Raw genomic sequence first — 27,791 nt, 5'->3', positions numbered from 1 at the left:
GTCCTCAACATCCTTGACGACGGCACCCAAGGAGGTAGTTCTATTCAACCACTCGACCGCTTTCGACACAGTAGACCACCAGGCATTTACGGGCACCCTACATCAGCGCATGGGGATCAGCAACCTTGTTTTATGCTGGTTCAAGTGCTACCTCGCCAACCGCAAGCAGTTTGTTCATATGGACTCCTCTAGATAGACAATGCTGCATGCCACCTGTGGAGTCCCGCAGGGGTCCATCCTCTCCCCAGTGATCTTCAATCTATACATGGAGCCACTGGGAGGCCTCCTAGCCATACACAACATCCACATCGACCAATACGCCGATGATCAACTCCATAAAGGACATCCATAGCCTGCCTCCTGTTGATCCAGTCTTGGAAATCTAGTGCATACTTGAAGCTCAACCCCTCAAAGACCAAATTCCTACTCCTCACCAACAACACCGAACAGCCACACATACAGACCTGGCTATCAACCATGAACTCTGAGGGCTTTACACCCAAGCTCATACCCTGCACGAGTCCCTCAGGTTCCACATCGACAAACACCTCTCCTCAAGGCACACATTTTTATTTTTATTTATTGTGTATTTGTAATGTGCAACATACAGCAAAATTGTGATTCGAGGCACACCAAGACAAGGGCCTAGGGAGGATAGGGAAGTGGAATGAAGGGATAAAATAAAAACAACAATGTTCTTAAACGGTCTTGAAACATTCCGAAGGTGCAAGTGGTGTTGCATGAGTGGGGAGCGGGGGAGGAGGGGAAGTGCAAGAGAGGGTACGAGGGGGGAAACAAACAAAACATTCTGACTAGGTCGTGAGACGATTTGAAATGTGCAAGTGCTGGAACATAAAAAGGGGTTTAAAGGGAGGGATGGTGGTGCGTGAGGGGAAGAGGAGAGAGGTACGATAAATGCAACACAAGTTAAAGGAAGTGCAGGAACAAACAGGTCGACTGCATTAGGGAAAGCCCAAAGATGCAAATATGACAAGCAGGTACAAATGAATTCAGACTGGAAAAGTCTCACCTCATGGGAGAGGGGCTACATCAGGCATGCAGACAAGCAATTGAGACAAGCAGATAAGTAAATGCAGACTGGAAACACCACGTCTCATGGAATGAGGGGCTACATCAGGCACACAATTAAGAGTAGGCAAGTAATTGACTGAAAACTGGGACAGCCTTGTCTCAGGCAGGATGGGATGCAACATGCATAGAGAAGACAGTAAAAAAAACACAAAGGTCAGGGTAAATAAAATAAAAACAGAGGGCCAGGTGAAGAGTGGAGAAAGGAGGCTGCAAGCACATAGTAAGCAATGCAGTATAGACAGAAAAATAGAAGAGTCAAGAGATTGCAGAAGGTAGGGATGCAGGAGCAACCATGCATATTATGATTGGTGTATAAGGGAAAGCCTCACCCACGTGTACAGGGGGGTACATCAAACATGCAAGGCAACAGGGTGAGATCAGGAACAAAACTGGAAAGCAACAACAGGCAGGTATACAAATCAGGAAGTAACAAGAACATAGGAGTACAGATTATTGTCCAAGCCTCAGAGAGCAAAAGGCAGTTAGTGTCTCAGAGGAAAAGTCAGGCAGGGGTCCAGGTGCAGAAGAACTGTAGTTTCCTAAGTAGAGATAGTGTCAAATGCTGTAAAGGATCACAAATCAGGAAGTAGAGCATTCCAGGAGTAGCAGTGCTGCAGCAGTGTCAGAGGGTGAAAACCAGAGATGTAAACCACTTAGCTAACACAGCTTGGTATTAGCTCTATCTCATGTTGAAAATCAAGCCCTTAGTCCATCTAGAGAGCTTTAGATCCACTGTTCAAGCACTGGTCCTATTCCACCTGGATTGGGGCAATGCAATCCTCTTAGACCTCCGGTCATCCTCCCTTGTGCCCCTGAGAAGTGTCCTACACGCGGCTGCATGCCTCATCAAGGGTCTACGCAGATACAACCACATCACCCCAGCCCCCAACAACCTTCATTGGCTCCCCTTGCACGTACAAATCACCTTCAAGTCTTGCTGCATCATCTATAAGGCAGTCGCCCTCAAGTAACCAAGCTACCTTGCGGAGAAACTCTGCATCTCTGGTAGACAGTGCACCACCAGAAGCCAGGAAACTTGCAGACTTGAAATCCACTGCTGCAAAAAGGAAAGGACCAGAAAACAAGCCTTCTCTGCCTACGCCCCAAGACTATGGAACCTCCTCCCGTCAGCATCAGACTCACCCCCATGCTCCTACAATTCAGAAAAGAACTCAAGACCTACCTCTTCAAGGAATCTGTCCTCCTCAACACCTTGGCCATCATGTCGCCCCTCAAGCCACCTGGTTCGCTAGATGCAGCCTGCCCCTCTTCTCCCCGCCAACTAGTACAGCTGTACCTCTCCTCTGTCCCCCTCTGTATCCTACCTCTGCTGTATATTGGTTCTGTTGTTACCACTGAAAAGTGCTGCGTTATGTATCTGTAATGTTGTACACCTTTGTAAAGTGCTCTGTTATGTATCTGTATTGGTGAATAACTCTGTAAAGCGCTCTGTTGCTTCTCGAAGCTAGGTCCACGCTCAATAAATACAATAATAATAATAATACTAATAATAATATACTCCATTAATAATCCTTTTCATCAATCAATTACAGCCACAAGTTAGAAACATGTGATTTAGTGTACACATTTGAAGATCGGTGCAGTACTAGCTCTTTCTGGTTATCAGCGCTTTAGTGTTGCCTGCACTTGTGCTTCGCTCTGGAGTAAGATGGCAACCACGAGGAAGTGAGGCACATCGGAGGAGCAGAAAGGAGAAAGGACACGATAGCGCTGATCTTTCTTCTCAACTAAAGGACAATGTGCAAAAATTGGCTTTTGATTTGGAGGGGGTCAGGAACTGGCAGGGGGATTGTGGTGAGCCATTGAGGAATGAAAATCAAACGAAATGCTTTAGGTACTTTTGGTGACACGTAGTCAGGTGTTAGAGCAACTTGGAATTTGATTAGGCTCCCTCTCTCTTTTACACATACAGTTTAAGAGCAGATAACACATGTTACTTTCTTCACAAAGAGAGCTGTGAATTGGGAGATATACCTATGCAGCATGATGGCCAATTGACACAACCAATCTTTATACAAATCCTACTCCAGTCAAGAGTTAAACAGACATGGAGGTCAATTCATGTTTTTGGAAGCTGTCAGAACTAGAGCAGAGGGTTCAAAAATACAAATGGAAATGTGAAAAACAAGAGGAACAGAGCTAATATTATGACATTAAAAATATATTACTGCTTCCTTTTGAGTATATTAGGGCCATGTTCAAGTTTTACTAGGTTGTTTTTATGTCTTTATTTTGATTGAACACCACGTTGCCCCCAGTCAGACAACTGTGTTCCCCCCATTTTGTTCAGAGGGGATGCATAGTCACTGCCATTTTACGCCTCTTTATAGGGGTCAGTTTGCATTCAAGAAATGTGACAGTCTCCTGCCTGGTTCTGGGATACAGCGAGGTGGAGTCTCAAGGGGCCGGATGTCACCCCAACCCAGTGTATGTTGTAGTTGGGGGGTGGTATGGAAAGAATCCCCCAGTCACTCTGCATTGGTCACTGTCACGTAGCAGGGGACGATGACAGTCATGCATCTCTGGGAAGCCACACCTTCCTCAAAACCCTAGATCAGTAGGGTAGACTTGTCCTGATCGCCCTACCCGTATCCAAACTCAGTAGGGGGCTCTGCAGGGTAGTATAAGTGCATCCCATCCCCACTGAGGAAACCTAAATTCATAACATTGATAAACAAAGCGTTCCCTTTAAGGAAGAATGTTTCCCCATACTCTTCAATAACAATGAGTGTTCACACACCCTCCACATCAAAGGAATCTCCCCATATAATGTGCAGAATGTGGGGCAAAGCCAGTGGAACTGCAGGTATGTTGTCCGAGTCATGAATTCCCAAATTGATGAATATTCAGAGTGGGAAGAACAGATTCATTTCTGGCTAGGGAAAATCTGTTACTAGTTCCCCCACATGCCCATTACCATTCCTCAACCTCGCCCAGTGTGTACCTGACCAAAAAAACAGTTATACGCTATAAGATCGAAATAAATTACAGTGTAGTCATTTACTTCATCTTCATTTTCCTGGTCGCTTTTTTCATTGAATGTGTGGTCACCCCATACCTCCGTACCACTTCTCTACCCACCCACTACCCAACACTTTCCCAACTCTCCACACTCCCTACCCCTCTGGAGCTTGTGAATCTGCTTGGATTCATATGCTGTGCATACATTAGCAAGCAGTAGTTGAAGCAGGTGGTGGGTGAGAGGCAGGAACAGAAGAAAATAAATGTTTAAGAATTGCTTGTCCCACTTGGGAATCTGCTCTTGCCTTATATCTACACATTAGTGTTGTGTAAAAGTATGTTCTGAGCTCCATGTTGCAGATTTGAAAATCTATTGTAGAGGGACATTAGCAATAAAGGCTAAGGTTGCCTTAGTGCTGCATGTTGCGTGAGCTCTGGGAGTAAATGGCAGAGTGTCATGAGCTGGTGAGTAACAAAATTGAATACATTTGACAATCCATCTTGATATTGGGGCCTTAGTAATGGGATCCTCCTCTCAGCATGTTGCGAGTGAAACAAAGAATTGGCTTGTCTTCCTTAATTGTTTTGTCTTGTTAAGGTAGAACATCACTGCGTTGAGCACTTCTAGTGCGTGTAATGCTTTAGCTCCCCCACTTTGAGGGTTGGGGAAGAAACCATGTACTTCGATGGATTGGATGTCATGTAATTTAGATATAATCTTAGGTGAAAATCATGGATGTGTTCTTATGTTTGTGAATGGATACGAACGGTTCTTGCTTACTCTTCTAATAGTTGTTCCACCTATTAGGAAAGTCACTTCATAGGTATCGACTGTTGGGAAGCCTTATGCACTTGTTCAAAAGGTGCTCCCATGAGTCTTTGAAGATCTGTATTAAGGTCCCATCCTGGTAGAGGATGAGCCACTGCAGGGTGAATGCATTTAACCTCTTCCATGAATGCATAATGACTAGCACCTCCACCAACATGTTTTGTGTTGAGAGGTAAAATAGGCAGTTAAAGCTGCCAGATGTACCTTGATAAAATTGTGGACCGACCCGGAACCCAAAGTGCAAACCCGTCATTTGGCTCAGTGTCTTACCATTCAGAAACAGCTGAACTTGTTACAATTGTAACGGTGCTTTACATGTTCTGTACTAATATGGCTTGAGTGCAAAAATAAGTAACCCATGTGGTGAGCCGAATCTTAGAGAGCAGCTACTTTGAATGTGGTCCTGATGGCAAAGCGGCTGTTGTTGAGAGCATTGAGCACATTGAAGTTGTGGGTTTGGGAGAAATATCTCACTCTAGTCAAGGTGTAAGAGATTGTAATGAGGTGCTATTGGGGACCTGTCCTGCTCTAGCATCATCTGACCAGGTTTCTTTCGCTTTGCCGGAGGATGACTTGGTTTCGTCTGAAACGCGGAATGCAAAGCGCACTAGAAAGATACTTAACAGGAGACAAAGGAAAAAAAATGCAGAGGCTGGCAAGTAATGCAGAGAAGCGTCCTCTGCATGCTAGCTTTGGTCAACCGAGAGCAAATTCGGGTTCCGTGGCAGAAACGGTTTCTGTCAAAGAATCGTATGCTCACCCCTCAGGGAGATGTCAATTGGTACAAACCACTGAAAATGATGATCCAGTAATGCGTGATGCTCTGACAGGCCCACAGGATAATTGGGTTAAGAAAACTAGGAGGCAAAGAAGTGTCACGGATGAGCAACTGGATATAACATTTGGGTCTATAGATTCCTCAGTTAGCCATTAGTTCATCGCCTCAGGAGGGGGAGAAGACTGAGTGCCATCTTAGGCTACAAGAAGAGGCCATTAAGTTATTGATGCACACATGCACCTTAAAACAGTACGACTGAATACAAGATGGTTGCTAAATAGCAGTGGTGAAAGAAAAGTACAAATAATTGAGTTATTCCCCACTAACGATGGCCCATTTCTGAACAGAAACATGGTATTGCAATTGCTGCAGTTTGTTACCCAATTGAAAATGATAACCACTAATGACATTGCTCTGGTGAAATTTACTGGTGGACTTTTGCGCAACAAATTGGCCAGTGATACATGTTGTGTCTCCAGCGTTGGTGGAATTTCTATTGACTTTCTCGGCTTACTTTTTAAGAATGGGATTTGAGTTTACTTTAAATGTGGACATTTATTGTGAATATGCATCAATCCTCCCAGCTTGCAAATGCTGTCTCATAAAGCTGGTAGAAGTATCCATCAGCTAACAACAAAGTTAGAGCACTTTAAGTTGTCCGATGGAAATACAAATTGGGCCTGGCTACCTGCAGCATTGTGCTCGGAGAAAGATTTAAGTTATGTTGAGAAGGGTGTTCTTAGGTCTGTTCATGATGTGGGGTGAATTTTGGATCTTGGAATTCACAGGGATTTCAAGCATTTTTGGCTTAACAAGAGGTGGTTGATGCTATGTTGAGTACTGATGTATTTATCCTACACACGACCTGGTTGACTTATGACATATATATTAATGGCTTCAATATAGTTCAGAGATTTTCTACATGGAAAAGATTGGGCCGCCCAAAGAGAGGGTTGGTAATTAAAGTAAGAACTAATATGCTAGTAAAGGAATGCCTGCCTACATTATTTAACTTGAATGCTTTGGCTGTTGTGGTGACTATCAAATCTGCAAAACCTCAATTGAAAATACTGATCATTAATGTATATGTATCTGCGGGAAAGGGAATCTCTCGGCCTATTCGAGAATATATCGAACAAATATTGGCTGCTTGGAACCTAGAAATAAATATGTTCCCCATTATGGTTTTGGGTGTTTTTAACACTCAGTGCGTAACCATGGAGGATAGTTATATGGTGACTAACGCACAGGAGATGAGTGATGAGTTCTTTTGATCATCTTTTATGGGTTCATATGGCTTGGGAATATTAGAACAGAGGGATCTAGATAGGGGTGGTTGTCTGATGTATAGATGGAAAAATTGACATAGTGATCCTGAATAGATTATATCTTTATGTCAGAAGCCCTGAGGAGGTACTTGTCTGCTTATACCCCTGTTAGTACAATGGTGAGGGATCACATTATTTTGAAATGCTGGTTAAATGTAGATAAGAAGATAATTAGTCAAACAATACTGGCTGGGGCGGATAGTAACGTTGAGGAGAATAGGCTGCAATGGTCAGTGCGTAATGTAGGAACATGAAAAAGGATTACACGAATTGAGCTCCCTTTGGATGAAATGAGTTTAAATAAGTGGACAAGCTATGGATATGAGTTATCGTTGGATGTAGGCAAGGTAATTGGTAACCTGATTTCGAGTATTGGTAACACAAAGAATAGGATATTCCAAAGTAAGGCAAAGATGGCCCCAATATATGAAGCAGTGATTGCTGCAAGAAAGAGAGAGTATACATCTGATGTGAGATATTTTAAAAGGTGGATATTTTACCCAGTTTTGAGAAAGCAGGAGATTAGTAAGGTTACGAATAAATATGAAAACTGGCTTTGGGGGCATAAAATGTCAATAAATATAAAGCTGATTATTTTAAAGTATGCTGGATTCCGACATCTGACTATAAAGAAGAAGCATTATGTCATGGTTGCAGCACAAAGATACTGCTAAATGATGCCACTGCTATCTATTGCTAAGCCACAGACAGCCTGACAACCCTCCCTTGTTGGTTTCTGTGGGCGAGTTATGGCACATCTGAAAGCTGGGTCTTCGGGGTGATATTACTCACTAGGGAAATTTAAAGGGGTCCCAATGGCGAACCCTGTAATCCCAACAGTGCATCCATTGCAGGCAATCTTTCTGCATGAGGCTCCTCCAGAGCCTTTTCTCTTCCAAAGGCTGAAGCGCTGCAACAGCTGTACTGTTTGTGTGGCACGACGGTTTCAGCAAGTAGTTTTCATCTACTCCCTCTAGCCTACCATATTTATAGAAGAGGTTGAGTGAGATGTTCGATGCTGCAGGCATACGCATACAGAACATCTTGAAGCTGAAAAAGGAATTCAGAAGGTCCAATAATGTTGAGGATTCTATGAGTCACGGTCGACCATTTATTTTAGACGCTATTGTACATTTCCCAAACGCACTGTCAAACCATAGGACACAACGGTACAGTCTCAAGGCGATATCAAGGCGAGATCTTAGGCAACACTCACAGAGCAATCCTCGTCCGCGATGAAGATAGTGCACCTTTCAGTCTGCATAAAGGAGATAATGGTTGCAGCGATTTTCTTCAAGATTACTTCCAAGGACTGCTGCTCTTCAAATATCAAGCTAGCGAGGTCAAGGAGCACCTGTGAGGACAAGGCAAAATTCAACTAGTTAGTGATGGCAGCGACAAAAGGCAGATTATGGCATGGGCAAAACTGAGATGATGAAATAGACCGTAAGAGCGGGATTCACGCCACAAATGGCCTTAACACTATGATTTGTTATTTATAACGTGCCTGTACACAAGTGTTTCTGGGTGCCAGAAGACAAGGAAGGGGGGACAGAGGGAAGGACAAACGATCCTACTATGCTTTGTGCCATTTGGATCATGCAAGTGCGGCAACAAATGTGCAGGGGGAAAGGGAGAGGGGAAGTGCAGAGGAGATGGAAGGGGCCAGTGCAGTCATGGCACCAAGGCTCTGAGTAAGTGCAGCCAGGGCAGCGCGGCTCTGGGTAAGTGCATGGAAGCTAAGGGGCAGTAGGAGTTACAGTTACAGTCCCTAAGTGCTCAGTAGGACCAGAGGCAGTGCAGGAAGACTGGTCATGGAGAGGCCTGGTACCCAGTGAGACCCAGAGTACCCGACAGCCAGTCAGGGTAGGCAGACAGGATAGCAGATTAGTAAGGAAGAGGGAGAGAGTAGGCAGAGGAGAAAAGGAAGGTCTTGAGCAGCTTCTGGAACCTCAGGTGGTCCGGAGCAAGTTTCAGAGGGACGGGAAGGCCGTTCCAGGGGAAGGCACCTGCAGAGGAGAAAGGTCTACCCCCCACTCCTAGCTTGGAGAAACGTCTGACCCTCAGAGAGTTAGAGAGAGCATTGTAGCATATGTAAATACAATGCAAATACAATAGGAAACACTCATATGTGCAAATATGAATAATACACTTGCTATGTCATTTCATATGACAACTGTAGGGGTCTCTTTAATTATCCCAAAATATCACCGGATTAGATCTCTCTATGTTTCTCAGGAATGATTGTTAGAAATTTCAAGAAACATTGGCAAAGCCAATCATTTTTGCTTTTGCAGTTGCTCATTGCATTTTAGATGTGAAGGCATGAACTTGTGTCTATCTTAGAATGGACTAGTCCAGCACAAAGAACATGCAAGCAGAAGACCCAGTAATGATGTAACTATTATTACAAGAGCTTTTAGCATCTGCTGGCTGATTACATATTTCATAATCATAAATAATTTTTCAAAAAACACACCTGAAAGCTCCATTTACCAAGGGATTTAAACAATGCCCAAAAGAATAGTGTAACCCGTAAGCACTGAGACTAAGGAGAAAGAGAGGGATGAAGAAGAAGGACAGATAATGAAGTAGTTGGAGAAGGTCTGAGATGAAGGAGTAGTAGAAAACAATGGGACAAAGAAGGATAAGAAGGACTGTGATGAAGATGGAGGAAAAGAACAGGGTGTAAAAGAACTGGGATAAAGGAGGAGCAGACCTGGAATGAAAAAGAAGAATTGGCAGAAAATGACAAGGACCAGAGCAGGACTTGGGGGGAACAGAAGGAGAAACAGTAGGACAAAGACTGGGCTGGAGGAAAGTGAACAGAAAGACTGGGATGACAGCGAAGGACTGGAACAAAGAAAAAGGAGAAGAAGTACTTGAACATTAGAGAAGAAGGAATTGGATGAAGGAGAAGAAATACCAAGACAAAGGAGAAGGACTAGGCTGAAGGACTAGGCTGAAGGACTGGGCTAGAAGAGAAGGAATTGGATAAATGAGTAGTAGGGGAAGGACATGGATGAAGGTGGACTGAGATAAAGGAGAAGTAGAAAGATTAGGACAAAGGAGAAAGAAGGGCTGGTATTAAGGAGGAGCAAGAGAATGATTAGGATGAAGGAGAAGACGTTTGGGACAAAGTTAGAAGGAGAAGGAGAGACGGAGAAGGGTGGAGGAGGACAACTGAAACAAGGAAAAATTACTGAGATGAAGGAAAAGGACTGGGATGAAGAACGATTTGGATGATAGAGAAGGAAAGGGACAAAGTAAAGAGAAGGGATGGGATGAAGAAGGAATACATTTTGGCACAAAGGAAAGGTAGATGAACAGGGACGAATGAGTCAACCTGGGTTGAAGAACAAGTTCTGGAAAGAAAGATAAGGACTGAGGTGAAGGTAAGAAGTAGGACTGAAATGAAGGAGAAGGGAAGTACCTGGCTGAAGGAGACAAAGAAGGGACCAAAAGAATGAACAGGAGAAGGATTGGAGAAGAACTGAGGAGAGATAGAAGGACAGAGATGATGGAGAAGGAAAGGGACAGGAAGAAACAAAGAGAATGACTGGAAAGAAGAAAAAGGAGGGCTGTAACAAAGGAGAAGGAGAAGGACTGGGAAAAGGAGGACTGACAGAAAAACTGGTGAGTGGAATAACACAGGAAGTAAAACTCTGTGGTGTGGCCAATGTGTGCCTATAGCTCTACCAGTTGTCATGCCAACCACACATTCTGCTTCTCAACACCCCTTCATTCCTCTCTCTCTCTCTCTCTCTCTCTCTCTCTCTCTCTCTCTCTCTCTCTCTTTGTCTGTCTGTCTCTCTCTCTCTCTCTCTCTAGAAATGTTTTGGTCACAAGGTGGTGCTAAAATACCACCAAATGTGCCAAAAACTAAAAAAGCTATCAACCAGTCTGGATAGATGTGCACAAATAAGAGACTCACTTCCACGTTGTCCAAGCAAGTTACATTGTATAGCTTGAAAGAGAATTAAGGCATTTTTCAGATTTGCCATAAAAAATAAATATTGTTTAGTCTGCCATATCAGTTTACAGATAGAGAACAGGTTGTAATATGTTTGCCTCCTTCGAGGTGTGTATGATTAACAAAGGGTCACAAACAGAAAATCAATGTTTTCTACCACACATAGCTTTCTATAGTCGGGTTTTCCTGCCAAGATTGATACCTGCATCTTGCCGGTCATTTGAAGGATGAGAAAAATACTCAATCTAGGATGGTAGCCCTTAATGGTGCAACTGGGCAGTCTAGACATGAACTACAGTAGCAGTGCACCTCCATCAGTAGTAGTTGTATGAATAGACATGTTCTGTTTACATTTTTCAACTGCAATAGAGCAACTAACTCTGAAGCATAACACCAATACTTATTATAATAGTAAATATTGCACCCTAAATGTCTCCTTTCCAACTAATGAATGGTCAGATAAAGAAAGCTCAGAAGAGACAAAAGACAGCCGTCCTTTTCATTAATTACATCCATCTAGTTGTGGTTACTCATCATGTGGTCCTCCTGATGTTTTGGACTTCCACTCCTATCATCCCTAGCCAACATCATCAGTGGTGAAGGATAATGTGAGGTATAGGTCAACATGTCTACGCATAATTGGCAAACAATCTCTCCCTTTCCCAATGTGTGCTGGGATATTTATATTTTTAAGGAGCAGCAACATCATCCATCTATTATGAATGAGACAAAATCAGACCAGTGAAAAGACTGAATGCTCCTTCAGCTGCGGCAAGTAGCTGAGGACGAGCTCCAGGTTTGACTTTAACCCCTAAAATGAAACGCTGTGTCTTTTTGACAGTTTTGGTTCCCAAGCAGGCTTTCCCAAAGAGCCATGCAAGGCTGGAGTCATTTTGCTTTCTCAGCCTTGCACGGCACTTTGACGATGCAGTCTGGAGAGCGGCAAGTCTAAATGGGCGTAGGGTTGCTCCTGAACCTCTACACATGTTTAGGTCTCCATTGGTGGAATAATGGAGGCACTCTGGCTCCACTGCACATGGCCAGGAACCAGGAAGATCTCCCTGTTTTCTGGTTACTGCTGCATGCTGTGCTGGAGCAGGAAAGCCTTCATGCAGGCATTATCTGATGTTCAGACCGGGGCAGCAGTATGAAAAAAAATGTATTCATGCCTGTATGTATGTATATATAGTCAATGAAAAAACGTGGTTAAGGGGACTTTATGGTTAGGTTGCTCTAATAAAAACCTATGAAATTCAATGGAAAAACGTTGTTAGAGGGACGTCATGGTTACAGGTAAAACTGAAAAACCTCAGAAATTCGACAGTTATGATAAGCTAAGCAACCATAAATCGCGCCACCACTGTGCACTGCTAAGACTAACACCCAGGACATCAAAGATGCCTTCACACATGAAACAGAATTGACTTACTGTATAAGCGCCTAACAAATGCACAGTAAATAAAAATAAATAAATAAATAAAGACTCACTGAATACTAACAGTCATGCTATCGACAATGAATACATATGAGAAAAGATGAGTCATGATGAATCTCAGTGGAGAGCACTAGCAGATTGTTTTGGCATTCCTGGAAATAATCCCAATCAGATTTTAGTAGTCAGTGCTAGAACAAATCCACCTCCAACCTCCTCGAGGCGCATGTAATAAGTGGACGATGGTTCAAGTTAATTTAGGGAGGTCAAAAAGTGTCTGTATGTCTTTGGTGTACTGGTGAAGTAACAAGACAATGCCACAGAAATGTCTGAGTGACTTTAAAGTCTGAATATAAAGGTTGGTAAATTGAAACTCTCAGGAAACCTACCGGAAAAGGTAGTAACCAAAGCTGATGTGAGTGCGCCCATCATAATCTCCAGCATCCCAGTGCATAGGAACGATCAATGGATGGGTCCCTTTGCTCTCTACTGGTAAAGAAACAAGAATGTACTGCATATCAACAAACGTAAAAGTGATCTCTTTTAAGGATATATTGGCATACTTGATGATTTGGAATTTGTAGCGGGCAGTGAAGGTTTTAATTGGCCTATATTTTTTTCCTATTTATTTAGTCCCTCCAGGGTGTGTGTGTGTGTTTGTGTATTCCAAGTGTTTGACATATATATGATCTTGATGTTAAATTGGAATGCTAGTGACTGGTATTGAAACCAACAGTATTTTGTTTCTGATGGTGATGCAGTGATTGTAACCATGTCGTGGGTGTAGCATGGTGAGAGATTTGATTAGTTGGCATGCACATGAGAGCCCATAAGACCATGCAGGCATGATGCAAGCCTCTGTTCGCGGCACAGGTACAATCAACAGCACACCCCATGTCATCACATGGTGGCACGTTTGGCCACATGAGAACTGGAACAGGTGTCATTTGGGAACTAGGTGCATGATTTGGTTTTGTTACATGTAATGAAAAGATCTGTTGGAGGAGGTGGTATGTATCGCGTGGGTAGGGCAAGTGGAATCGTACAGGTCTCCAACTGTGTGGGAGGATGCTCTGTTAGGAAGCACATTGCTAATGTAACCAAGACATCATACTGACTCTTCTGTGAAAGACTCCTTGTATGAAACCCTATAAAATCCCATAGATTTGTGCATTTGGTGGCAACAGTTTTGGGACGGGGCTACTGTGCTAGGTACCCTTTCCATTGCTGCATACCTTTACGGAAAGAAATCCTGATTCTACCTTTGCTGCCTGACGTCACTTATTGAAGGATTTGGTGATGGAATTTCGCTTCTGCACTGTCAAACATTTTCCTGTCTCTATTATTTTATCTGTCTGGTCTCCCTACCTCTATGCGTTTATAGATATAAAGAAATGGTTGATAATGCTTGCTGGCTTCCTTTGCAGGTGTGGCCAACACTAAGATTGCTTAGACAGCATGCTGAATCTACTGGGATTAGTCCGTATTTTGAGCAAGGTATTGGCTGCTCCCTCCATCACTCTCTGCTTTCCCCTACATTCTCATAGTAAATTAAATCACTGAATGCCTGACCATCCTCCGCAACTCAATGGGCACCAGGTTCCCTCACGACCAGCAGCCCCTGCACTGCCTCTAGGGTCAACCGCACACTTAGGGGTTGTATCTGTAACCCTACAGTCCCCTGCCACCTTGCAATTCCCAGAGCCGGCTTCCCCAGCTGCACTTACTCTGAACAATGTTGCCCTGACGGCACTTCCCTCCCAGTGGCACTTCTCCTCTCCCTCTCCCCAATGCACTTGCACGATCTGAATGACACAAGACCTAGTAAGATCGCTTGTTTTGTCCTCCCTTTGTCTTCCCTACCTTGTCTTGCTGCGCCTAGATACACCTGGGTTCATGCGCATTAGAAATGAATTGTCATATCATATCAATGTACACTTATTTGACATCGAGTGTCCCTTGATTTTACTGGCAACAAGGAGACCTGAGCTGCTGGATCTCAAGTGCTGCAGTGATGGGTGCTAATTGACCATACCCCGCAGGTTGCTGGGCACCATTACCTGGTCCATTTCATGGACAATAAACCGCAGCTTCAATATCCTGCACGAAATAAGTGGAAACAAATACAACTGGTCCACCATGAGGAAGTTGGGTTCTAATAGTTTCCTGCAACAAACGAACCTGGTATCTCTTGATAATTTTTTAAAAAAAACAATAGATTTATTTGCAATCGCTTGCTATGGTTAATCTTTTTCTACAAAAACAAAGTTTTGCAGAAAAGAGTGAACTGGCCCTGCCTCGTTCGAATACTCACTGTGTAGTAATTATTTGAGCTCCTGCAGTTACCTGGTTGCGTCTGTTCTCCAGCAGTGACGTCTCATACATTTGTGCGTTGTGAAGAACAATTCCACAGAATGCCAGGTAAGCGGCAAAGTCCTGCAAAAGAAATCATTATATATAATTGGCAACCACAAGAAGTATGCCAAGTCTTCTGGGCATTATGCCGATCATCTTAAGAGGCTTACATATACGCAACACTGCAAAGGCAGGAGAAATCTCGCCCATAAAATCCCTGGCGGCCATTTTAGTTATGTCACTTACACATGAGTAAAATGCTGCTGATTCACAAAGCGAAATGTAAGTGCAAATGAAGCAAGTATTAATTGTGCATGTGCGTCATACACTTCAATTGTAAACATGTTGGTGCACCTCGAGGAGTGTCCAAGGAGTGCTTAAAGACAGGCAAATGCAAATTACGATGTCCAACAAAAAGGAGCACATTCTAAGGCAGATTTGATTATTCGCAAACCAGAAGCCCAAGAAATGGGAATGTTTTTCCTGGAGTCAAACGCTCCCTTTTCAACAAGGCATCAGACATTTTTTCTAGGCACATGTGAGAATATCATCAATTTTATTTGATAGTTTTTTCCTAAAAGAACCCCTTTTCTGCCATTTCAAGAATACACTTTAATAAGTTAAGAAATCAAATAAACGTTTTAATTTTGCTTGTGTGGTAACTTTGCAAGGTTTGTGACTGAAATGTTTCTGTCATGTGCATACACTTCCCGGAGCTATTTGCACCATGTGGATTTTAATCACCCACCTCAAGAACTGCTTGTTAAATAGCCAAAGCGAGTAAAATCGAGCCTCAAGAAATGTACACACATGTCTTGGGGACAGAGCTGTCCTCATAACGTTTACATGTGGAAATGCTGGCTATGTTCAAGTTGAGCTCAACTACATTTCACAAACAGTGGTGGGAATGGGCTGGATGTTGCTGGATTTGAAATTTGGGTAACAAGCAGTGGCAAAGCAACATTGTTGGCTTTTGTGCTCTGCCCTGACGCTCAGGATGGCTCATCCCTGCGCTCTGGGGTTTCAAGTGCAAATCGATAGGGCTGCAAGTGACTATAAGAACAGAGTATTTATGTATAAACAATGATTAACTTGGCACTGTTTTATGGTTGGGCCAACGGGGCAAGTGTCCCGGGCCCCCACCCTTTAGAGGTCCCCACCTGCTGCCCAACTTGGTGGGTTGTGGGGTGGCACTGCTTCGGGGAGGGTGGTCGGCACTTCATGGTGTACGAGGCCGGAAAACACTTTGCATTTTTTCTTTCTTTCTCTCATTTACATAATCATTTAGACACTGAAAAGAAAATATGCTTTGTGGGTGCATGCCTGCAGGCATATTTGACACACACAAAAAACAAGCATAGGCAATGCCAACAGTTTGGGCTTTTGTGCATGCATGGGAAAGGCACTTGCCAGCCACTGCTGCAGTGGTACTAACTGGCCATTGATGGTAGCAGGTGAAAAATGGTGCGAGTATCTGGGCATCTAATAGCAGTGCCTGGCAAATGCCTAATACTTATGCACAAGCCAAAGCTGTTGGCTTTGCCAATGCTTGTTTTTAACAGGACTTCAGTAAAGGACATGCATAGTGGTTATAAATCGAGTGGCTCAAAGCAGACCTGGTTGACATTTGTATTACACCAGTAGCGTGTTTACAATTCAAATTAAGTCATTAACTCTTAGAAGACTGCTTTGAAAAACAGCCTGGCAGGCACTTTAGAGAAAAGTTTGATGGTAAGGCATGATTAAAGCGAGCTGAAAGAGTCCCCACGAGGAGGTGTTGCGGGTGGGATGGGGCAGGAACTGGGAGGGAATGGCCATAGGGATTATCATAGCCATGGTCAGTCAATGGGTGGGCAAATAGCTAAACACCTTCAAGCTTTGTGTCCCTCCTCAAATTCCATGTACTCCAATGCAATAGTTTTGACTTATAGGTGGCTCTGCCACCTAATAGCCCAAATTAAATGAGATGACTCATTACACCCCCTGGACCGTGCAGCCCCCACCACATGATAACCAATCAGTTTGCTGATTGCACATGTGCTTCTCACTGCTGGTGTCTGAGCGTGGACCACAGCCAGGAACTATGAAGTTATCAAAAACAAGCATTGGCAATGCCAACTGTTTGGGCTTTTGTGGAGGCATAGGAAAGGCACTTGCCAGGCACTGCTGCAGTGGTATTGACTGGCTATTGATGGTAGCAGGTGCAAAATGGTGTGTGGACCTGGGCGTCTAATAGCAGTGCCTGCAAATGCCTAATACATATACTTATACACAAGACAAAACGGTTGGCATTGCCAATACTTTCATTTAACAGGCCTTCAGTGAAGGATATGCATAGCGCTTATAAATCGAGTGGATGAAGACAGACCTGATTAAGACATTTCTATTACACAAATAGCACATTTATTACTCCAATTACAGGTGCTTCAGGTGCAAAGTTTGACGATGAGGCTTGATTAAAGCAAGTTGAATGAGTTCCGATGAGAAAGTGATTTGGGCACACAGAGACAGGAACTGGGTAGGAATGGACATAGGGATTAGCATGACCATGGGCAGTCAATTGGTGGGCAAATAACCAAACAACACCTTCAACCTTTGATACCCTCCCTATATGCCATTTCTCCCTATCTGTACTCTAATGCAATAGTTTCAGCTTATAGGTGGTGCTAAAGTGCCACCTAATCACCCAAACTAAAAAACAGTAATGATGACTGACATGGAGGTGCTCGTGTTGTCTGATGGCTCCACCCCTCCTTGCAGTGAGATAATCATCTATTTCTCTCTGCCTTTCTTGACTGCTGGGTGTGGCTGTGGGTGTGAAAGCAAGTGAGTGCAACTGTGCGAGCCTGAGAGTCAAGCAGCACGAGGTCCCATGCTTTGAGAGTCAGCAGGCCCTGGCTTCTATCCTGATTTGTGCCTGTGTTAGATCAGATGCTCCCCTTCCTCCTGTGCATTGGCACACTGCAGCAGCTTGCCTGAGGCGGCTGCTCTGCCTCTGCCCTCACTTGGTGTGTGGTATACCAGGTCGGCACCACTCTTACTGTTTTCTGCCCCACACAATCAGCACTTTCATGTTGCTGCCTACAGCCAGCCTACTACCGAAGGACAGCCAGTCAGGAGCCTGAGGATCTCTTCCTTGAGTCACTCCTCCTCGAGGCTTGAGCCGAGGGAGAAGAAGGGTCATCGAACTGTGGAAGGTACGTACTTTCATCTTCCATACAGGGCTGTCACAAGAGGGGTTGCCAGTTGAAGGGGCAAACTGCCCCGGGCCTGGCAGGGCAGGGCTGCCCCACAGGTTGGTGGCTCATGTATTGTAGGTTATCCTTTGCATAGCGCTTCTGGCATCTGTGGCCAAGTCTCAGTGACGCCGAATTGGGATGTGTGGCCTATTGTCCACATTACTTAGCTTAGCATGCAAACACTTCAATTTAAATCCAAGCTTCAGTACCTGATCAGCACAGTGTTATTCTGGACCAATATCTACATCTTCTCATGTCTAAAAATGCAATTATGTGGATTTTGATGTGAAACTGTAGCTTCCAGCTGCTGTGCTACTGTGTCCTTCTATCGTCCCATCACTTTTAGGATTCTCTAATTTGGCCTCCACAGCCCCAAGGCCTGATTTGTATGCCTGCGGTAGCACATGTTTGAGGGGCCCCTGGCACCATCTATCTCACATATTAGCTTTTATCCAGAAGGATACGGGAGATGGGCAGTAACAGTTTACCTTTTACATTACATTGCATTTGCTCAGAGTAGAAGACATATACACAAAATTAAAGGAAAAGGAAATGGTGTGCTGAGCGCTGTAACCTGCAGGACACAGTTTCTGAACCCCATCAGGGCTGACTCGGCCTTTCATCCTTTCAGTGGCAAATAAAGTGTGAACCGTTTAGCTGAGCATTGAAACCCATGATTACTTAGGCGTCAGGATAGTTTAAAGTGTCCAAAATAACATGACTCATAGATTTTTTTAAAATGCTTGTCTGAGGAAGAATTGTGGTCAATAGATTGGGAGAGGGAGCCTAAGGAGAGAATTGGCAGGTTTTTACTTTAATGGAAAGTATTTCTGGTGTGGCAGCCCCCACTGAGCCCTTGATTTTGCAAGGCACACAGTGAGTTCGCTCCTCACCCATGGTGTCCATAAATACGTGTATGGTTTCAGAAAGAAGGGATGAATGTCATATTTTAGAATGTACACAGTGTGAGATTGCCATCTGGCAATGGTGCAAAGCCCTGACTTTCTTGATTTTTGTTAATGCATGAATACAGGTAATTCCATCTCCAAAAGTGTAATATGCCAACTAGATTCCCATTTTCATCAACTCCATGCCAACAGCATAGTGTACTTGTGCCCTGCTGCATCATCAGCCTGATCTGCAACACCTGCTCTGCTAGTGGCATGGAGCAGATTGAAAGGTCACAAGATGCCTACTGGACAGCCACAGCGACAGCCAAGTTTCTGCCATACAGGTGTGGCATTTAAGATATACCCCCATACCAAAACTACAATGTAACCCATGCTGGTGGCAGCGTGAACTCTAAAAAAAACAATGCCTGAGTTTAGGCTTGGCATATGGTACTACTTATGATAATGGCCACCACATCCCAATTGATATTGCACATGTATCAGCTCCTGTGAGTCACCTCTGCTGTGAACGATGATGTGTATTTTGGCCAGCTGGGTGGAGACTGGCAAATTGCAGGACAGGAACCCAGAGAACCAGGTCTCTTCTTTGATCTTTTTGTGAGGGCTGTTAACACCCTCTGCCAGAGGCAGCTGTCCTGGGCATGGCCATCAAAGGAGCACACACATTCAAAAGGAGAAGACTCACACCAGGGTGCTACATTTCTAGGGGACTGGGTTCTTACCGCAAAAGGACGGGTGCAGGATTAGAGTAGGCTGGAGGCCCGGGTCAATGATAGGAGACTTCCACAATCTTGTTTTTCTCTGTCTTCCTTTCTCTTTCCTGTCTCCTCCACTTTCTCTGGAGTGAAGCATTTTTTAGGTGTGACATCAGAAGGGCGAAGTCCACTCTGTTCAATAGGGATTGTACCACTAACTCAGGCTATCTTTATTCCAATCACTTGGGGACTGTTGCCTTTAAAAGAAGGGGTCTCTTTAGATTCTCTCAGATCCTTGTAGATTCTCTAAAGACACAATGATACACCTCAGAAGAGCTCACTGGACTTCCTTTGGGAATGGTGTGTTTTCCAAAGCCCTCAGCCCGAGGTGAAGAAGGTGCCATCCAAGGTGGAAGGAAGGTCTGCCCCTTACCCATTCCCAGGGCACATCAGGAGTGACCTTTGCTGTGGATCAGGACCTGCGACTCTGTGCCAGAATCTCTTGAAGCTGGCAGAGCAGATCCTGAATAGAACCATCCTGTCCTTGAGTCCCCCAGAGCAGGCTTCACAGCAGCTGGAGGGACAGACGAGTCGAAGCTCTCTGTTCTACCGAACCGGTCGCTGCGTGTTTATTGCACCATGAATGGGATGGACGGTGCCAGCGCTGGCTTTTGCGCTCCTCCACCAAGTTGAACTATTGCTTGCACTTCGAATCAGCTTGAAGCTGCCTTGTGCCCTAGCTAAGCACGTCACCTGCTAGGCCTGAATCTGGTGAGTCACACACCGACTCCGACCAGTGGTTACAAAAATTGCTCAGCCCATCTAGCCCTTAAACGGCGACCTCATTGACCGGCACATCAACTCCTCCAAAGTTACCACTTCGACGAGTGTTTCCTGCTGACTTGAACCACTGAAACATCACTCATCGACCCCTCCAAACAGCTAAAGAGAGACTCGGCTGAGCTCAACTGCAAAGCAATCCTTCATCGGCACTTCAACACACTTTTCACCTTGTAGCTCTTTACATTTGGTAAGCTCTTTGAAAATGCTCGCAGGTTTTCCCCATCCTCCAAAAACACTTAATTACAAGAAATGACATTGCTCAATTACTTGATGCTGTGATTTAAAAAAAAAGACAAAGAAGCACCCATTTCCTCTGAATTCATCACTTTTTGACCAGCTGTTGGAGAGAACTATGGATACGGAAGAAGCTCTTGAACAGTTCATGGAGCTGGACAATGGCACGTAAAATATTTAGAGGAGAATGGGGCTCCACTGACAAAAGGCTGAATAGTGCATCAGCAAAATTGAGGACATGTGCCCAAAAGTGGCAACAGAGGAGAAGGCGATTGAGCGGATGAAGGGCCATAATGTGCAAGTAGAGAACAGGAACCTGGGACTATATGGCAACGCTGAGAATTCAGAAGACACTAATACTGCTTCATTCCTAGCTTGACAGATAGCACAGCATCCGGTTTTGAGTGCTACTTCACTTCAAATTGATGAGCACCTTATCTTTTTTGGAGTGACTAGTGAAAAAATATGAGTTGAGTGTGCAGTATTTATGTTATCGTATATGATTGCTTGTGGTAAATGTGGAGTTGTCAACTGCCCCCCCCCACATCTCCAGAAGAACCTTTATTGAACCTTGGTTTGTTACCCTAGACTCTCGGGCCTAGAGCCCAAAACCAGCAGTGCATTTTTTCATTAGTAGTAGGGATTTACACATCCCAGTAAGTAATTGACTGTTCGCTAAACTTCTAGCACTGGGAACATACTCCTGGTGACCTGTGGTCACTTGAGAACTTGGCAAAGGTTAGCAACCCCATACCATGCAACACCACCTATAAACTGATTTCTCTGTTGGGTGTGTAAGAGGGCACGACACGAAGATTCAAGGATTTGACTCAACGTATCATCAACTACATCTATTTTGTGTATGGTCCCAAGATCAATTCCTAGTCAATTAGGCAGCTATCATGAGCCAGACAAGCCCTCTACATCTACCCCCTTCACTGAGACCAACCCTTCACGGTGTAATGACTTTCTCTAAGTCAGCTAGCTTCAGTGCTAGCAATAGAAGAGAGACAAGCATTGACAAAAACAATAGGTTTTGGCCTCCATGCTTCAAGAGCATCATCACCTTCCCTGAGAAACTTCAAGCTATGACTAACGCAATAAAGGTCATGACATTACATGTGATGAAAAGAAAGATGGGCACTAGATCTCAGTCTCCGCTTGCGCTTCATTCAGTTGGTTTTATACTTGTGTATGAGTTAGTTGTACACAACGGCAGCACACTGCCTTCTAGCAAATAGCCCTACCGGGCCAACAGGAAAACCCTGATTCATGATCCAAAGACGTGGCATAAAACAATAAAACCTAGCCTTGAAAAGGACCCTGAGGGCTGACCACTTGTAAACACAAAATAAACTACACTGAAGTCAAATCTTATGGGTAGATACCAATCAATCTAATAACCAGCACAAGGTAACCCGATGCAAACTAGCTTAATTACATGTGATAATCATTACATTATTTACAACAAAATAGGCACATTCTTCAACAGTAGAGCTAAACAAGCACTACTGTCAAGCAGCTGCCATCTCTCCATTGAACTGACAGCAAATGGAAACAATTTGTAAGTAAGTCAAACACAAAATGATCAACTTTAAGCAAGTCACAATTTCTGAAAAATGCAACTGTTCACTGTGTGTTGTAACCATGTTATTTATTGAAAACAAGGAGGGTATAATGACATCACTAAAGCAGGTTTGCATTCAAACACATTTGCCATTGATGAGTCAAAAGGCCTCCAAACTGTCAGAAGTTGTGCTATATGTGATCCAACACTACTTCTACCACAATACATTTAAATAGTTTTTGCTCCACTATGTGTCAGTAAAGTGACACTCATGAGCCAAAAGGTAAAGTTAATGGAGCACAGGAAAATACTAAAGATCATAGCATATATCCCGTCATTGTACAAAAACGTTTGATCGTGTGCAAGGTACTGCCAACATTAGCACTTACATGCTGCTCGGTCACTTATGTGTCATTTTTGGTTCTATGTGATATTTCTGCATATTGAAGACCAAACACAAAAAGACCGTTTTTTTCAGTCGATTTTGTGAGGCCCTCAATATGCTGAAATATCATATTACATGATCCCCAACCCACGCCTCTTCCCTCTCCCAACCCACTTCCCTTCACCCCCCCTCCCACAGGCCACACTGGCAAGTTTTCTGTCATTCGGGGGTTTCACCCCCGAGCTGCCCTTAGCTCCACCTCACATACAAATACACCAAGACACACACCTTTTCCTAGTCCCCAGCCTGACATACAAATACACTCAAACAAACACACACATGCAGACACACAGACACACTCCGGGCCTCATTACGACCCAGGCGGTAAGTTACCGCCTGGGCCGTGACTTTACCACCATGGTGTAAACTACGTTTACACCATGGTGGTTGGCGGACTTACCGCCCCATTCCGACCTTGGCGGGGCGGTAAGTCCCCAATCCCCATTTACCCTTCCCCATTCCCATTTTTGCCCCATAGGGCATAATGGGAGTGGGGAAGGCGTTAATTACGCCACCGTAAATTACGGTGGCGTAATTAACTCCATGGTCCCTTAGCGCCATGGATTTTAACACCCGCTAAAATCGGGTGTTAAAAGCACCATGGCGCTAGGGGAACTCGGAATTGGCGGTAAGGGGTCGGCGCAGCTAACGCTGGCGTTAACCCCTTACCGCCAGGGTCGTAATGAGGCCCTCCTTCTCCCCAGCCACCTCCCCACTTAAACCCGTTTTCTCCTGCCCGTCTCATTCAGCCTGTCAGCCCCTGTATGCACTTGTGTGGGACAGGGGTGTGACAGTCACGATTTAGAAAGAGCATTCTCACAGTGATCTTTCTAAATTGGGAAAATGAAAAATACATTTTCACTCAATACTGAAGACTCGTATATGCCCAAGTATTCATGAAACACACAATATATTATATAAAAGATACTACATCAATTTTGGATGTAAACCGGCAGCATTTTATTACAGAAAAAGTCTCACAGATCTTGACGAGGACCGCGCTTGTCTTTTGCATCAACCATAATCGGTTACCGTTACCATGATCTTGACACTAGCAGCCCTGCCAACCCGCCAGCTGCCGGTTTGGCCTATTAGCTCGTTGAGCTGTCCCATGGTTAATTGCAGAATCCAATTGTTAGGAAAGATTTCGTAATTGTAGGGAATTTTCCTTCCATGTGGCAACCCCTAAACTTTTTGCTATTGTTTTTAACCTTGTTGTTGACTTTGCCAGAGAAGTACAGCCTTCTGCCGCACTTCTCTGGGCTTTCGCTCCTTTCTTACGGGGAAACTGACATGCCCTTAAGACAGTCAGTACCGGGGAACGTGGTTTCCCGTAGTTTCTTCTCTCGTGTCGCAGCTTTAGTGCAACACGACACAAGAGGGCACTGTAAGCTAAGTTACAGCTCTCTTGGGTCTCTAGCCTTCTACAGACCCTAGATACTCTTTTAGGATGGTATTTGATCGGTGCAAGTCATTCAGGGACTCGAATGGTGGCAGCGATCGTTTTGTTTATTTTGAGCTCCTTTTGGCGTTCTGAGCACGTTTTTGCTCTGAACCCAAAATGGTGGCCTGGCTCCCAAAATGGCCAGACCACGAGGCTCCTTTGTCTTGTCCACTGACCGTCTTGCTCCCTTCACCTTCCCCAGGTCGGGCGACCCGGGGCCTTCCTTATTTGGGCATGTACTTTCCCGCGAAACGTGGTTGCTTTCGCGGGCTTCTACATGTCGTTTGTGTGCCTCCAGGGTGTGGGCTGGGATGTCTGGTCCCAATACACATCCTGGGTGCCAGAGAGTCTAGGGTGGTGTGAATGCCTGGGACCACCGTGGTCCGTGATTGGTCCACGTATGGTATGTGTGTTGATGAGCGGATCTCCCATTGGCTCCCCTCTGTTTTGGCGCGAAGGGAACCGTGGATAAGAGGAGGCTGGAAACACCACTACCATGTCGATCTCCTGAGTTCTCACGAACGAAGGAATACAGGAGCCAAGTATCCTGCAACCCAGAGGCTGGACCGAGGAATCGCTGGTGACCCGCTGAAGGAATCCTCCTTTGCACTGCTGTCGTCCTGTGAAGCCCTTTCCTCCTTGGATCGAACCAGAAGGCCTGTACTGGTGCTTCGACCTTTGGAATAGCAGGAACAGCTATTCCCGGCGACTTCATCATCTCCTGCCAAGTAAGCCTTCGGAAGTGTCTCTGGGCCATCCAGTTGACTGACCAGCTTACAAGGGAGTCCTGCTCTGTAACTGCCGCCAGGTTGTGTTGTATTTCGAGTCCTTGTCACTCTCCCACGCTTCGTACGCTTGGCGTCCCCAGGTCTGAAGGGAGGAGTGTACATTTGGCTTGAATACACACAGCCGCTCCGTTGTCCTGCTGCGGCAACAAAACTGTGCTGGTTTCGTCGATTGGGACGTCTTTTTGCTCTACACGACTACGAGGCGTTCCCTGCTCTTCTGAACCTGCCAGCTGCTGAAACTAACGTGGAGAAGCCTGGGTCTGCTTGCTTCGGGGACCGGTGAGTAGTTTAGCTAGGATCTGGTCGCCCTCCTGCAGTATCCCATTGCTTTTCCCTGCTGTGTAAAAACAGCACCCTTTTGCCGTACTCGCGCTCTGCTTCTGCTCGCTGTGGAGGCTGCGCTTGAGTTGCGGAACCTGTTCTCCTTCTGCTGTGCACTAACCCGAACTGCCTGACTTCCTCCGAAGAGCTTCCCCTTTTGCCCGTTGGCACCGGCGTGGCAGGTACTTTGAGCACAAGGCTCCACTCTTCGCAGGGCTCGGACTTCCATCTAGTTAGGTGCCTCTGAAGGCGAACTGAGTCTAAAGCGTTATCGCACTGCCTGTTTTCCTTTCCTTTCAGGTGGACTACATATTTCGTGCTTTAAACGCTTGCGACTGTGTATTTGTATATATATTGTGTTGATATGGTATGTGTTGGTTTAATATTGTGATATTGTGATTTTCTCGCTACGGTCGTTGTTTTAAAGGCCTTAAAATAAATGTGTTTATATTTTTGATATAACACCTGTTTGGAGTAGTTTGTAAGCGCTCTTGCTTTGTGTGCTCATTGCGGGCTTTCAGTCACCCTCACCCCTCTTGAGACCTAGTCTTGACCGCCGCGATCGCTACCTTGATTGGTCTGGCTTGTCCAGAGGTTACCCTGTTCCAAGTAATTAGGTTGGCCTTCTGAACTTCTGCGCCACCAGGACAGAGTTCAGAAATCCGTCTTAACAAATTAGTGTACAGCGGTGGGATACGACTGAAGGTATCCAGTGTTGCGCTCGAACTAAGGCATTTCAGGTTATTCCAAACAGTACACGTAGTGAATTGTTGTAATATAACTTTAAAAAGGCCATAGTCCTATCAAACAGTATGGAAGCAAATACCTTGTTAACTTTAAATGCTTCCAAATCAGAAACGCTGAAAAAGATGTGTGCGGAGAGAGGTGTTTCCTCTCAAGGCACAAAATTGGAAATGATCCAGAGAATCGTGGCGTGGCAAGAAGCGCAGCTTGACGCTATAACTTCCGAGGACAGTGCAGAAGGTGGTGGGGCTGCTCTCACTGGCAGAACCGACGGTTCTGCCGCTGCACTGATCCATCGCGACCACGAGGACAGGGAGGATGTAATGTCTAATGTTTCCTCTGCCAGTGTTGATGGGGAGGCTATGCTTGAATTCAAGAAGCAAGAGCTGCGGTTTAGGCAGCAGGAGCTTGAATTCAGCATAGCCAAACTAAAAATCGAACAGGCAGAAAAACAGAAAGACAGGGATCACCAGTTGGAACTGGCCAAGCTTCAGGTTGCAAATGGATCCAAGGGTCCTGGACATGGTTCTGGGGCTTCCTCTCATCCACGGTTTCCAAAAGATCTGCTCAGTGTGTATGAAGAGAGGAATGACATTATGGACTGGCTGAATGCGTTTGAGTATGCATGCGAGGTCCAGGAAGTTGACAATGCTGATAAGATTGCGTGGTTGCTCAGTAGACTGCCCCATTCTGGCTGTAGTGCCATTATGGAAATGTCGAAGGCTGAGCGGGCTGATTTCGCAATGTTAAAGCAGACTCTCATTTTAAAGTTTGGGAAGACTCCGGCCCAATATTTAAAGCGTTTTCGAGAGTATAAGAAAAAGGAAGGTGGTACTTGGGTATCTTATGTCGCTGAATCTTTGAAAAACTTAACTGGCTGGGTTGAAGGTTATAAGGTTTCTACCTTCGAAGGCATGATCAATCTGGTCATGCTGGAACACATTTTTGCTTCTTCTTCCCCGGAGCTTAAGCAGCATTTGGCCGATTCGAAGGAGATAGATCCTAAGAAGCTGGCCATTGCAGCAGACTTATGGGTGTCACATCGAGTGTCCCATAAGGACAAAACTCATCCTGGTAAGCAGGAGGAAGGGAAAAAGTCCAAAGATATGGAGGGTGGGGAATCTGCTAAATCTTCTTCCCATAAGGGCCACAAAAAGAAAAACAAGGGTAAGACACAAGAGAACTCACAGGGTAGTGGAGGTTCGCCTCCGAAACAGAACTCTGGTTACAATAAGCCTCCCTACGTAAACAGACCCAATGGGGCTTGTTTTTCTTGTGGAGCAACTGACCATGTGAAGGGGGATCCCCGTTGTAAGGTTAGACCTTTGGGGGTCCACTCCGCTAATCTGGCCTTCTCCTCCTACGAGGAAGAAGAGATTACAGGAGCATCCTTCTCCTCAGACTCATTTCCCAGCGGAATAGAGGCTGAGGTAGTTTTAGTGTCCCTGGGTTCCTGGGAGCCTAAAGTCGCAGAGGCGTATGCTAGGATTCCGGATAATACCAAGCACTACTTTAAAGACAGTGTGCTGATCAATGGAGTGGATACTCCAGCTCTTAGGGATAGTGGGTGCAGTCGAACTGTAGTGGATTCTACCTTGGTAGACTCAGAGGAAGTTGCCAGAGCTACTCTGATGCCCACTAAGTTGGCTGACGGCCCCCTCCGTATGTTTCCCGTGATCCCTGTAAATCTTACTTTAAATGGTACAGCAGTCAGGATTCCAGTGAGCATTCAGAGAAACGTCCCGGGAAAGGTCTTGTTGGGCAATGATCTCAGAGCTTTAGGGCTCGTAG

The 27,791-nt window shown here is 45.0% G+C and overlaps 1 protein-coding gene across 5 annotated transcripts in view; it reads right to left on the bottom strand.

Moving 5' to 3' along the window:
* Window positions 1–27,791, bottom strand: part of PDE5A (phosphodiesterase 5A) — a 959,918-nt gene that overhangs the window by 434,336 nt on the left and 497,791 nt on the right. For all 5 annotated transcript variants that reach the window (XM_069630677.1, XM_069630678.1, XM_069630675.1 and 2 more), the window contains exons 5-6: window positions 14,761–14,850; window positions 8,226–8,363 (exon numbers count right to left, since the gene is read on the bottom strand). In XM_069630677.1, coding sequence (XP_069486778.1) covers window positions 8,226–8,363; window positions 14,761–14,850 — 228 coding nt within the window. The remainder of the gene's footprint in view (window positions 1–8,225; window positions 8,364–14,760; window positions 14,851–27,791) is intronic.

The sequence above is a fragment of the Ambystoma mexicanum genome, chromosome 6q (assembly GCF_040938575.1).
Source record: "Ambystoma mexicanum isolate Mex_15411 chromosome 6q, UKY_AmexF1_1, whole genome shotgun sequence".
Lineage (NCBI taxonomy): Eukaryota > Metazoa > Chordata > Amphibia > Caudata > Ambystomatidae > Ambystoma > Ambystoma mexicanum.
This window is presented reverse-complemented; position numbering and strand designations above follow the sequence as displayed.